Below are 13,835 nucleotides of genomic sequence, written 5' to 3'. Positions count from 1 at the left end.
TCATTTTAAGGGTCAAAAATAATATGGTTCAAATATTTGACAGTCAGACTTTTTTAAGGGTCAGAAATTTTTAGGGTCAAAATCCGAAATTTTAGGGTCAGAAGCATTAAAGGTTGTGACCCTTAATGCAATATATTGAGTCCGCAATCCCAACTATCCACTCTCCACAAATTGTAGAGAGTGGAGAGTAGCCCCCACCAAGCATCCGATCCCAACTCTCTACTCTCTACAAAAGTAGATAGTAGAGAGTTGGCCTCATTTTAAGAGTCAAAAATAATATGGTTCAAATATTTGACAGTCAGACTTTTTTAAGGGTCAGAAATTTTTAGGGTCAAAATCTAAGGGTCATAATCAATAAGGGTCTGAAAATATAAGGGTCACAATATATGATTCATAATCTGTAGGGGTTGGAAGGTTTTAGGGCCATAACATTCAGCGTTCACAAAAAATTTCGGGTCTGGGCGTTCAAAGAGGCATGAGGTCTAAGGTTCTAAAGATTAGAGGGTCAGATTACTCAAGGGTCTAAATCCACGAAGCCCAGAATAGTCCTCCCTCCTCCCTCTAAAAGTACTCATGAGTAGAGAATTGGCCCTGTCAGTCCAACTCTCCACGAACTCTCAACTTTCTCTCTACTCCAGGAACAAATAGAGAGTCGAACTTTCCACTGGTTCCGCTAGGGGAGGAATTTTACCACTCATTCACAATGGAATCTCCCATTAGGGGATACACCATTAATGCTGATACATCGACTGATTATTAAAAAATGAATAAGACTCATAAAATATGGGAAAAGAGCACTATTTATTGAGGAAACACTTTACTATCCGGTGACAAAAATAATGGACGCTGATGACTAGGGAATTTGAGAAATATGAAATTTTATCGCCAGAGCGTTCTGCGTTCAGCGAAGGGGACCTGTTCCGTGATTGGGACACTCACGGTAATAGAGATCTCTAAAATATGCTGAATCACTGAGCTTTCATCGAAATTCAATTGACAGTAGCATGATTATTCAAGACATTGTGACTTTCATTAGATTTATGATGCAATTGTTCAAGAAATATCAGATTTATATTGAAAACGTATGAATACTGTTTTTCCACAGTGAATTAATGGGAAAATTTCAATGAATAATTGAATTTTCCAGTTGACTGTAAAACTTAATCACCGCTCTTAATTTCATTCTGATTGATTCTAAATCTGGAGTAAAATAGAATTCTTGTAATCTGTGAGAAATGCAGGGTTGCATTGAGTCGAAATTTGAATCTCCATCGAGTCACTTAAAAACTAACTGATCTGATAGTGACATTTAGGGAGTCATCTCAGCACTGAACTGTAGCTGCTACAAAAAAAGGAAACATGCCATTCCAATTCAGCAAATAAAAGCTTAGGTACCTGATAAATATTGTTTTAATATCCCACCATCTTACCTCAATCACAGGGAATCTTTATTGTATCTTTATCATTCTCCGAGTGAATGATGTAAATGCTACGTCATTTGAACGAAGTTCTGATGGTAAAATTATGTCTCATAAAACGTTTCGGTAGCGAAGCGCTGAACGACAGCAAGTTAAATTACCTGTTAGGTAGTTGAGTTCTCGCGAAATATATTTGAATGTAAGAGGAATAACAAAATATGTCTAAAAACCTCTTTTGTAGTGATGAATCAGGGCTTCGAAGAAGAAAAGGTTTTCATACCCATTTTGATTTATCAAGGTTGAAAATTTTTCTTGCCAGTCAGGCTTTTTGATATTCTTTCATATGAAATATTAATTTTACAAAGATGAGATATGCTCCGAAAGGTGACCGGCCAATCGATCACGGCCTTTTAATCACAATCAAAATAATCACAGCAAAAATATCACAAACCAAAATATCATGAACCAAAAATATCACAATCAAAAATATCACGAACAAAAAGATCACAGCCAAATGATCTCAAATAAAAATATCACAGTTCAAATGATCATAAATAATTCTTTAAGCCTCCTCGTTGTATAAAAATTGAATTCTAATTCCAACGGGTCTTTCTCAGGAAATACCTATTATTTCCATGGAAACTCAAGTCGGTGAGCGAGATATTGATTGTTGGGTTGTTATTGTTTACTCTTGGCTGCCTTTCTTCCTTTCTGACCTTCATTCTTCTGAGTTCCATTCGTTTGTGATATTGTTGTTTGTGATGTTTCAGCTGTGATATTCTTATCGGTGATATTTTTGCTTGTGATATTTTTGTTTGTGATATTTTTGACGTGAATTTTTTATCGTGATATTTTTGTCCGTGATAAAAAGTACTGCAACCGCTCCGAAATGTATGTGCACATTTTTATTCAAAATACCTTTGAAGAAGCTCTTCCCTGGAGAAATATATTCAATGAAAGATCTTACATTTAAGGAACCGCCAAAAAATACGAAAAAATATTTTGTCACTCATCTCGAAGTCTATCGGTATAAATAAATGATTAAATAAAGGCCAACATAGAAACAAAACGAACAATTATACGACACAATTTAACATATGGAATACAATGTAAAAATAATCTGGAAGGTTAGGTCCATTAGATATATACTAGAGTGTTGTCAGTTTCTATTGAGACTCTACAAGAAGCACTACGGGTACTTCAAAATGAGTAACCTTACAAACGAAGAGAAAATATATCTTATCGAGTGCTTTTATACTAGAGGTAAAAACTATACTGAAGCATATAGAGGCTTTCGTACCAAATTTGGGAGTAAAAAAGTAGCCAGTCAAACCATCCTCAGAAGGTGAGAATAAAAAAAAAATTATCTGACTTCATCGTATAACCTCACTTTTGACTAAAACTTTCAAGTATTTATTACTTTCTCTCCCAGAGTAATTGATAATTTCATCAAGTACTATACTCTTGAGGACCCTTGTTATGATCTTCCTGGTCCATCACACTCAATTACAACAGAAGATACAATTGCCAAGATTAAAGAACATTTCAAGAATAATCCAACGGATTCGATGCGAAAAGCAGCGGCAACTNCCATCCTCAGAAGGTGTGAATAAAAAAAAAATTATCTGACTTCATCGTATAACCTCACTTTTGACTAAAACTTTCAAGTATTTATTACTTTCTCTCCCAGAGTAATTGATAATTTCATCAAGTACTATACTCTTGAGGACCCTTGTTATGATCTTCCTGGTCCATCACACTCAATTACAACAGAAGATACAATTGCCAAGATTAAAGAACATTTCAAGAATAATCCAACGGATTCGATGCGAAAAGCAGCGGCAACTTTGAAACTGAACCGAGAGACACTGAGATTAATATTGAAGAATTTCCTCAAGTTACACCCTTACAAAATTACGACCCATCAGTTGCTCACAGAAGATTCCAAAAACAAAAGAATTGAGTTTTGTAAAATTATGACACAGAAATTTGAAAATGATGAGATTGATATCAACCACATAATCTTCACAGACGAAACCCACTTTTATTTAAATGGATATGTAAATAAACAAAATTACCGTTTTTGGGGTCGTGAAAATCCACACTCATCTGAGGCAAAGTCTTTACACCCTGTTAAAGTGATTGTCTGGGCAGCTATTTCAATCAAAACAATACACTTAGAATTCATGGAAGGGACCATTACAGACAATAGTTATCGAGAAATGCTACAAACTAAATTTTTCCCTTTGGCTAAAANTATCAACCACATAATCTTCACAGACGAAACCCACTTTTATTTAAATGGATATGTAAATAAACAAAATTACCGTTTTTGGGGTCGTGAAAATCCACACTCATCTGAGGCAAAGTCTTTACACCCTGTTAAAGTGATTGTCTGGGCAGCTATTTCAATCAAAACAATACACTTAGAATTCATGGAAGGGACCATTACAGACAATAGTTATCGAGAAATGCTACAAACTAAATTTTTCCCTTTGGCTAAAAGAAGAGGATTGCTTAAGAACTATTATTTTATGCCAGATGGTGCTACACGGCATAGAACTAAGGACGTATTTGAAGCTATTTGTAGAATGGCCCCCTTATTCGCCCGATTTGAACCCGTGTGACTTCTTCTTATGGGGCTTCTTGAAAGATAATGTTTATGCGGAAAAACCCGAGACCAAAGAGGATTTGAAAAAAGCCATCAGCGACGGAATTTCTGGTATTTCTCCATCTCAGATTGAACAAGTTTTTCATAGTTTCCGAAAACGGCTTGGTTATTGTGCAAATTCGATTGAAGATCACTTCGAAAATATTTACCATTGATAGCTATCTCCTGGCTCAATTTGTCAATTTTTCTCAAATCTCAATAAGTATCTATTAGAAGTGTCTGATTCAACTGAAACTAATTGCAAATAAAAATGACATCTTTACTCAATTCATATGTATTTTTATTTTTTTTTCCTGGCACTCATTTCAAAGTTATAAACGATTAATTTAGGCAACTTCCTAATTGTCACCTTGTATATATATATATAACTATATGACGGACTGTAAGGGAAAAATTAACAATATGTAATGTTATTGGAACATGATGCGAATCGTAGTAATCAGGTAATATTTGAAGAAACGCGATTTACTTATATGTGATCAGTCGTCATTTAGTATTATTTTTATTTTTGGTTCCATATGTGTACCCTCTCGGGTTTTTACATTTTGTTCCCTTCCCTATCTGCGTTACCATGGGCCGACTTACTTTATCCCCAACTGCACCCCATTCGGGATTGGACTGCCAGGGAAACCATGGAAAACCTCAGTCGTGCAGCCGGCCGATAATGCAGGGATTCCACTGTTTCCATTGGTCACAGTGACTCAATGGGCACAGTGGTTCTCTACATTCGTGCCTAGCGACTGTAGTCCCACGCGGTTAGGTGTGCCCAAGCGGACACCCATCCAAGTACTGGGCAGACTGAACGCTGCTCAGCCTGGATGACCGCTGGAGTCACACACTCCCCGCGTGACCACTACAGTCACTCGTCATTTAGTATATACCGTGTGATAACATAATATATATATGACTTACTGTATAGGAACTCTATTGAATCAATGTATCGACGAATCGACGATTGAATCAATGTATCAATGTATCTAAAACTAGCGAAAGATTCGTCAGCGGAGAATTCAATTTAGACAAATCTAGGAGTAGAATGCATACTCCCTAAGATTTCAGCTTCGGGGGTACGAATTTCACGAATTTAAGTCATCGGGAAGCCCCTGCTCATACGTCGACGTTTTGACTGAGGAAAAAGAGGAACAGAGAGAATCTATCGGTGCTAATCCTTCTGTGCCGCCAGTGGTCCTATTGAGCATTCCTGTCACGCAGAGGAGCCCACACACTATTTACATACGCTTAGATTATTAATGGTGGGAAAGTCAACTTCCCTAAAACTGAAATCTTAGAGAACTGAAATGGTAGGAAGTATCTCTATACAAATCTTTTCAAGTCATGGGGAAACTTGTTCGCACATGAAAAAATACACCATTACACCCTCAAAAATCATCTAGATCGAATTTCCTCGAAAGAATATTCCGTCAGCTTCAGCTTCATTGTATTTAAAAATTGTAAATAATGTGCTTAGTAGATTTGTCCTTAACCCTTTGGTCACCCTATGAGGGAAACCCCGCCGCGCATCGTTTTTCATTAATTACAATTGACTGTCTAACCGAAAAAATTCAAAAAAATTTGCCTTTATCAATTGAAGTGTTTAAAAAATTATAGTAGTTTTTAGAACAAAATATTTCCGAAAATTGTTAAAGAAAACAAATTATTTCTGACAGGTGAATTATTTTTTCGCATGTTGAATAAAATTACTGAGAAGTAGAAATTTTTGAAAAATACAAAGAAATGAAAAAGAAAGCCAAGTCAGCAATGTCGAATGAACGAACATAGTGCACAATCAGATTTCTATGAGAAAAATAGTTTCAAATCGAATAAGGATTTTTAAAAATCCTTCATGAAACAAAAAATTACGCCCTTGGCGCAGATCAAAAGATAGCGGATTGAATTGATACTAGACAGTGAGTTGAAAAACTCCGCGCCAAGAACGTTGGTTCTCCTTCTCGTAATTTTTTATTTCATGATGAATTTGTTTAAATCCTTATTCGATTTGAAACTATTTTTCTTATAGAAATCTGATTGTGCACTATGTTTGTTCATTCGACATTGCTGACTTGGCTTTCTTTTTCATTTCTTTGTATTTTTCAAAAATTTCTACTTCCCAGTAAGAACCAACCCAAACTTTTTCTTGATGCTGTTTTTTTACAAAAACATTTGTTTTTGTTTTTTTTAGGGAGATTTCATTATTTTTTTCAAAATAAGCAAGGAATTGTTTTTATATCCTATAATTTTTTTCATTTCCAATTCAATTCGGCTGATTCATTTTTCACACGATAGATCATCTTTCCAATCAACAATGGAAGCAAAACAAATAATTCTACTTCACAGTCATCATTTCCACCGACTTTTAATTATTTATTCCAGATTTTCCGACTTAATTTGCTTCTTCCAGAATTTATTTATGCACGGAACTCAATTGCAAAATGTGAAATTTGTCGTTCATATACCAAATTCAATTTGTAAATTCCCGGGCTCCCTCCTTGGTGTGTGTGGCTGTATTGCAGTGCTACCAACTCCGTAACAAAAAAATGATAGCAGATAATGTAAAATAGGAGAATGTGCATGTGAACCCGTTGCTATGCGCGTAATTTTTCTAATATTGATTGGAATAAAAAAATAGTTACATCCAATGAGAAGCTTGTGGTCGATTTATATAATGTAACTAAGATTTTTTTTCATGTAGCTGGTCACATTTGTATTTTATTTAATGTATATGAGTCGGAGGTAGTGGAGGGGGTAGTTGCTTCGTGTATAGATACACGGCATCGGTCGGCCAGTTTTGTACAGTCAGAGTCAAAACTTTTTCTTGGCCGATACGTTGGCGCGTATCTCGATTGTCCATGACGCAACGTTGCTGGACACTCGCTAAACGCGCCGAGGCAGTGTAGAGTGAATTCGGCAACCCTAAAGCCGAAATAACACGGCGGCGAATTCCAGAAGACATTCCAGAAGGCAGAGGTGACCAAAGTCGCAGGGTCGCGTTTGGTGACCAGACTAGGGTTAACTCGTAGAAGCGTTAGGAGACTTTCTCTCACAAAAATGTTCTCTTCTAGTTTACTCTGGTGGTGATAAAAATCGTCTGTCGGTCAAGGTTGAGCAGAAAAAAAATGCTATTCTTCGGCTCCACTGAAACTTTCCGCTGAACTTCGAACAGCGCCTTCGGTGGCGATATTTAACTCTATTCATACGAAAAGGCGATGAGAGATTCGCTCATCCGACGCCTCAAGAATGCTGGTGGAAGCACGCGCCTACCGACGATTTAGGGGATTATTTTATCCGGCGGCTAGATAAAAGCATTTCTATCTACCTATCTATCTCAGATATTTGCAAAATAAATATCTCAGTACTACCATTACATAGACGTATTTGAAAAAAGTTATTTTTAAATTTCCACAGCACATGGATTATTCAAAAAAACTCTTCCCACTCGAATAAATCCCCTGAACCCCAATGTTGTTTGACGTTCCCCAAATTGATGCATCACAAAAAGGTCCAACTTCTCTCCCGTACATACTTCTTCAAAAATAAATTCTGAAGTGTATGCATTTGTGATTTCAGAGTCAAGTGGACACTGAGGAGGATCAGAAATGTTTTTAATGCACCCCAGTTTTCCCTCCTCGCCGTCAATGCCAAATGGACGGCTATTTCCGTTTCATTTTGTTCGAGTATCGATACAACATTTTCAAAGGGAATTAAACAAGAGATCTCTCCCACAAAAAATTCTCTTGAAAAAAAAAATTTGTTGGATGTTTCAGCATCCGTAAGCGGCCCCCGGGCCTGAGAATTATCGGCGCAAAAAATTGTGCGGCTTCTTTCGATATAGCCGTAATACGCAGTCTCGTTGTTTGTGGCTGTGGTGTGGTAGGCGAAAATCGAGTCGGAACTGGTTGCTTTTACATCTCTCCGGAGCCGCTGACGTAAAGATTTGCCGCGTGAATAGGACAGGAAGCCCAAAAAAAAGGTTCATGCAGAGGTTGGGAATTTCGCGATATAAAAAATGATGATAATGGTAATTAATGAAGGCGGAGGAGGGATGTTGATGAGAGGAGTAAGCATGATGAATTACCTAGCGAAAATTTTATCATGACGAGGACAATTGTGTGATGAAAAAAGTAATTAGGTAACGTGATTGTGATCAAGAACCCATCTAGCGACAGATGGGGACATGACAGGAAATTTCCACTCCTTGGAGCACCTAACCCACAGCGTCAAGCTGGTATGACATTGATCGCAAACTCATCAGGTGAATATTCTCTTGGGGGAAGTCCTGATTCGATCGCCAGGCGACTTAGATGATTACTTATCAGAGGAAGAAAAAAAAGTTTCGAGTCATCAAGTACATCGTGTGAATGGATTATTGTTTTAACGAATAGATTTTTAATTACTGATTCAACGTATTTTATAACTTTCCGCAATTGTCCCTAAGGAAATCTATTTTTAGGTATTATCGTGGTATGGACAACGAATTCATAAAATTGCCATAATTTCCGTTCAATTTGATGTCTTTCAGTGACCACAAGGCCACCTATTCCCATTATTCAATTATTTAGCCTCCTTCGGAACTTCCCCAGATTTCCTTCTTGCGGTTCAGAATTGTTTGAAAAAAACACTTGGAGAATTTGGGAAATACACTTTTAGAAATTTTTGCGGATTCCCAACATCGTGAACTTCAAGTGGGAGTGAGGTGAAATTGGTTAGAATTTTTTTTGGGAATTTAGAACATTGACTTTTTCATATTTAATAAACCAGGCGATGCCAGTGAAAACATGAGTTTGCAAATGTATTCTGAAAATTGAATATTACATTGTGGTTAATTAACAAAAAAAGTTGTTTTTTAAAGTAAAATATGATAATTGAATACTCATATCATTGTATTGTTATTGTTGTTGTTCTATTTCCAATTACGGGTGAATTTTTCAATGTCATTGTAAATTATGATAACTGAAAAACACTACCAAAATTCTTGAAACATTGCATCGATTGTTTCAATAATTCTTTCTGCTTCTTCAATAAGGATTTAGAATTAACTCCATCAGAAAAAGAAGGGGGTCACTGGATGATTCACCAATATTATCTTTTTAGTCGTTCTGTGAAACGCTTATGATAAGAAAATTTGCATGACATTAAATTCCGTTACTATATAAATTGAATGAGAACACTTGATTCACAAGTATATTTTGAAACATTCAGAGATTTCACGTGTCAGCAGTGTCACTCCAGGCTATCTCTGCCTCATTTCCGTTTTTTATCGTTTGGATGTATATACTTGCTGCGAGCTGTAGAAACGACGCGTTCCACAGGTGTGCATGAACAATATCTTATATTTTTATACTATTCTTAAAGGTTATTGGACCCTGAAAGTATCAAACTAATACATTCATCATTTTTCTGACTGTCTTCCATGACTTGCAGTGGGAATATTTCGTGTGGGGAAGAAAGAGTTCCGATGGAATTTTCATTCAAGAAATGGAGAATGCAGAAATAGTAGTAAAAACGGTCGACAAAAGCCTTAGAGATTTGTTGATTTTTTCATCCCGTTTTTTCTCTCCTGGGATACGAAAAAGAGGCAAAGCAGTTTTTCTAGACATCTTTTGGAATCCCTCGACCATGGGATTACATACTTTGGTGGATGCATTCGTATGCAGGGTCGTTTCTCATTGTTATTTCGATGACAATAAACGCCCAGGAGGTCTTTGCCACCAGCTTCATTTTTCCTTTTCTTCATTTTTAAAATCTAAACGGGAAAAAGGCATTTGCAGAAAAAACGTTCGTGGATTCTAAATGGCGCTTAAACTCAGTTTTCGGCTTTCGGTTTATCTCGTTTTGGAGATCACGGGGGTTTTCGGGACTCGGAGAATATTACACTGCGTGGGGGCTCGCGTTCAGCCAGTCAGGTAGAATACACACCTACCACGACGTGAGGTCGTAATACTCGGTATTGACTCGTGCAGACGGATGGTGAACGCTCAATGGAATGTCCAATGACCACTTTTTTCTTTCCCCATTCATTCTTCATATTTACATAAACATGTTTCCTCTAATATTTCAATTATGAATCCTTGTGGGGACATTTTTGAAATTAATATTTGGGTAAATGTTAAGAAAGACGGCCCCACATGAATTTCATTTATCACCTGTAATAATCGATAAGTGAAGAAATTTTAAGTGTTTCTAGGTTTAATTTGACTGTCGGAGATGTGTTGTTAGGGATTAATCGCAGAAAACCCATCAGTGATACTGGCAATGAAGGAATGAGGAAGGCAGCGGCATTCGGCACCAAAAATAATCACGTACCTTTTACCGTGTTTATGAACACGAATTTTGCCATTGATGGGAATACACCGGAAGGTCAGAAGCGAAATTCTGGCCTTTCAATACTGCCAATTCTGTGCTGCGGCACACACCACCGTTCATTGATTGCCTCACCAGAAAGTGTTCCGGGATGTGCTTGTTCCCTCTCAGCCTCCTAGGTGCATGTATTTAATTTATTTAATTACAAAATAGCTACAAGAAGAGTAGCGTCGGGTACTGTGTGGGTGGTCGGGGGAGGGGGTTGCTTATTCCGAACCATGTATCATTCATCTCTGTATTGTCCAATTGTTTTTATATATGTCAAAATGTGTTGTTTTGGGACCAGAGCACCGCCACCTCCACGTTGGTTGGTCCCGGGTAACGTAGAGAGCTGTGAGGTAAGTTATTCGCGATTTCTTCCCACTGAGACTTTTTCGACAAATTTAAGAGCTACTAAGTGACTAATAACACTATTCCGAACACATGGTTAAGTTTTCAGAAAGATCGGTGGTGGGGACCTCTTTCTTAACATTTACTGCTTCGCGTGCCTAAAACGTCCCTTTTCCACAGATTATGATGGAAAATATCGTTCGATACTCGCCTTCGGCGTGTGCCATAAACCTCCCACGAGCCAAAAAAACAGTTTTCCGCACTCGTATCGAAATATACTATTTTGACACTGCTGCTACGTTCACCTCGTGTCGAAAAGTGCCGTTTCCTTTACTCGTAAACGAAAAAGGTACAGTTCGGCCACTCGTTGAACGTAACATCACTGTCAACAAATATTGTTCGACACATGTGAGATGGGAATTTTTAGCTCATGTGATTAGCAGCCCTCGGCTTCGCCTCGGGCCGCCAACTTCACACTCGGGAAAGATCTGTCTTACTCGTAGCGAAATATACTATTTCATCACGCTATGCAAAAAAGTAACTTTTTAGGCACGCTTCGCGTGAAAAAACTCTTTTCCACACTCGTTACGAAATATACTATTTTTTCGAGATATTTAAAAAACAGTCATTTAGAAGCAAAAACTTATAGACGACAATAAAAAATTAAAAATTCATAAAAATAAAATTACCATCTACTAATAAATTCTCAGATATTCAAGAAGTTGAATGAAATAGTATTGAGAAATTATCGGCCTACTTCATTAAATAACCCAGATAATGATGCTCCAAATGTGTATTATGAGTAAATATCTTTACAACAATAGAATTAGGTTCGTGGGAAAGAAATTCTGGTGTTGGAATTTGAACTTTGCTAACATTTTCAAAAATAATCTGTTTGATCAACGCCGGAAATTTCTCTCCATAACTGCTTCGGTGTCCTTTGTAATTTTCAACATTTCAACTTCATATTTTCCACTCCTATCCACACTATTTACCAAGCACAAATTTCCCAGATAATCCCCCTCTTTATCTCTCGCGATACCAACCGTGTAAAGTACGAATATTCGACGTGAGCGAAAGTGGCTTGTTTACTTACTTTGACTGCCGGCAGCGAAGCCCAAGAGTATCAAAAACATGAACATCATTTTGATCAGCATAACGAAATTGAGTTTCAATCACTCTCAATCTCGATGATTAACCTAATTGATAACTCGTCCAAGTCCAAATGTCACTTCATTCCAATCACACAATTTGTTATTATTGATTATGAAACAATCCACAGATTTAGAATTTGTTGAGTTCTAGACGCCCAAAAGTTTCTCGTTTTATTTCATTCGGTGAATGATACGAAGGGAAATGAAATCTGGCCTCAGAATTCACTTGAATAAGACACGGAATTGTGACTCTGCCGTTGTGTTCTTGATGCGGCAACGTGAAACGGAGCGTGCAGCCACTTTCCACCATGTACCTTCTGTACTATTTGGCTCTTCTCGACCCTGCGTATATACCAAGTGTGTATCAAGTAGCTCTGGCTATAAGTACCGTTGTGGCGTCGCACTTGGATCGTTCTAACGAAACGCCTCAATTTTTCGTATGCAAATGTATTAAAATATTCAAATTGTAATAAATATAGAAAATCCTAGGGTCCTATTTCACAGTTAATTAAGAGTGGTTATTCGGCTGATCTGTTGTTATTGATTTGTTGGAGGGTAATTGGAGGGTGTCAGTTCGTGATTGTTACACTGAGACACGTTCCACCTACGAATTATTAATCCGCACGCACCACCGGCCTGCGAGCGAATGCCGATGATAAAACCTCAATGAATCCACACAGGGTGAGGGATTCGCCGTATTGTGGTAGTTGGAGTATCCCCCACTCTTGGAAAAACGAGCACGCGGTCGCCTCATTACTGGCGCACGTCTCTCCCCACTCTGGATAAGCCAAGGGCGGGGTGAACAGCCGGCGACCGTTACTCGAAGGGTGAGATGAGTTGAGGTTGTCAATGGAGCAGGTTTCTGATTTTTTTGGCAGTTGATGGTAATGTAGAGTATGCCGTCAACTACCCACATGAGAGAATCTAGGAATTGCAGTGAAAGAAATAATGATTACATGTGGTAGAAAAGCGGCAGTATTGGGCTCGCTATTCACCGATGGCGGCGCTGGTCTCGCCAAGCAGGGTTGCGGTCACGAGCGCCAGATATTTAGTGGCCGTCATATCCAACGTGATAAATTAAAAATCCCTTAACGACGTAAGTTGCCGATACGCCATGCCAAAGAGGATAGACCTGAGTAGAGGCCCGGCTCGGGGGGTTTGACTGACTCCAAAAATGTTAGTTGGTACCCCACGGGAAAAGCGGCGTCCCGGTCGAATTGTCGGTAAATGTGAATCGGGTGCGTGAGTAACTCGGCAGTAGCAGTCCCGCTACTCCCGCTGTGACAGGGACAGGTTCGGAGAAGGATTTTTGTCCTCCTTGTACTCAATGTTTACTTTATGTTTTTCAGTTGATTTATTCGCCGACTAATTAATATTAAGAGATGAAACAAAGACTGTTCAATGGAGAATTAAATTCCCCATCCATCAACCCCCGTTTCATCCCTTAATCTCTGCAATAAAAAAATTAATATTGCGACGAAAGCCACGGCGCTAAAGAAACCCAATGTTTTCTCGGCGCAGAGTGAGTCCCCAATAATTCGCCCGCTAATTAAAAAATCGTCTCTCCCCTCCTAATTAACATTAAGGAATGAAACCAATGCTGTTCGATGGAGAATTAAATTCCCCATCCATCAACCCCCGTTTCATCTCTTAATCTCTGTAATAAAAAAATAAAAACTGCGACGAAAGTCGCGGCGCTATGAAAAACCTAATGGTTTCTCGGCGCAGTGACTCCCGACAATTCGCCCGCTAATTAAAAAATCGTCTCTCCCCTCCTAATTAACATTAAGGAATGAAACCAATGCTGTTCGATGGAGAATTAAATTCTCCACTCAACAACTCTCGTTTCATACCTTAATCTGTCTAATGAAAAAATTATAACTGCGACGAAAGTCGCGGCGCTAT

At 38.1% G+C, this 13,835-nt stretch overlaps 1 protein-coding gene across 3 annotated transcripts in view; it reads right to left on the bottom strand.

The window, feature by feature from the left end:
- LOC107044529 overlaps positions 1-12,561 on the bottom strand; it is a 103,542-nt gene extending 90,981 nt beyond the window's left edge. For all 3 annotated transcript variants that reach the window (XM_015266441.1, XM_015266442.1, XM_015266443.1), the window contains exon 1: positions 11,873-12,561. In XM_015266441.1, coding sequence (XP_015121927.1) covers positions 11,873-11,933 — 61 coding nt within the window. In that variant the 5' untranslated portion in view covers positions 11,934-12,561. The remainder of the gene's footprint in view (positions 1-11,872) is intronic.
- Between the last annotated feature and the right edge of the window lie 1,274 nt (positions 12,562-13,835).

Source organism: Diachasma alloeum, unplaced genomic scaffold (assembly GCF_001412515.2).
Source record: "Diachasma alloeum isolate Michigan unplaced genomic scaffold, Dall2.0 Dall_scaffold_00755, whole genome shotgun sequence".
In the NCBI taxonomy this organism is placed as follows: domain Eukaryota; kingdom Metazoa; phylum Arthropoda; class Insecta; order Hymenoptera; family Braconidae; genus Diachasma; species Diachasma alloeum.
Note: the sequence above shows the minus strand (reverse complement) of the source record. Positions and strands in the feature narration are given on the sequence as shown.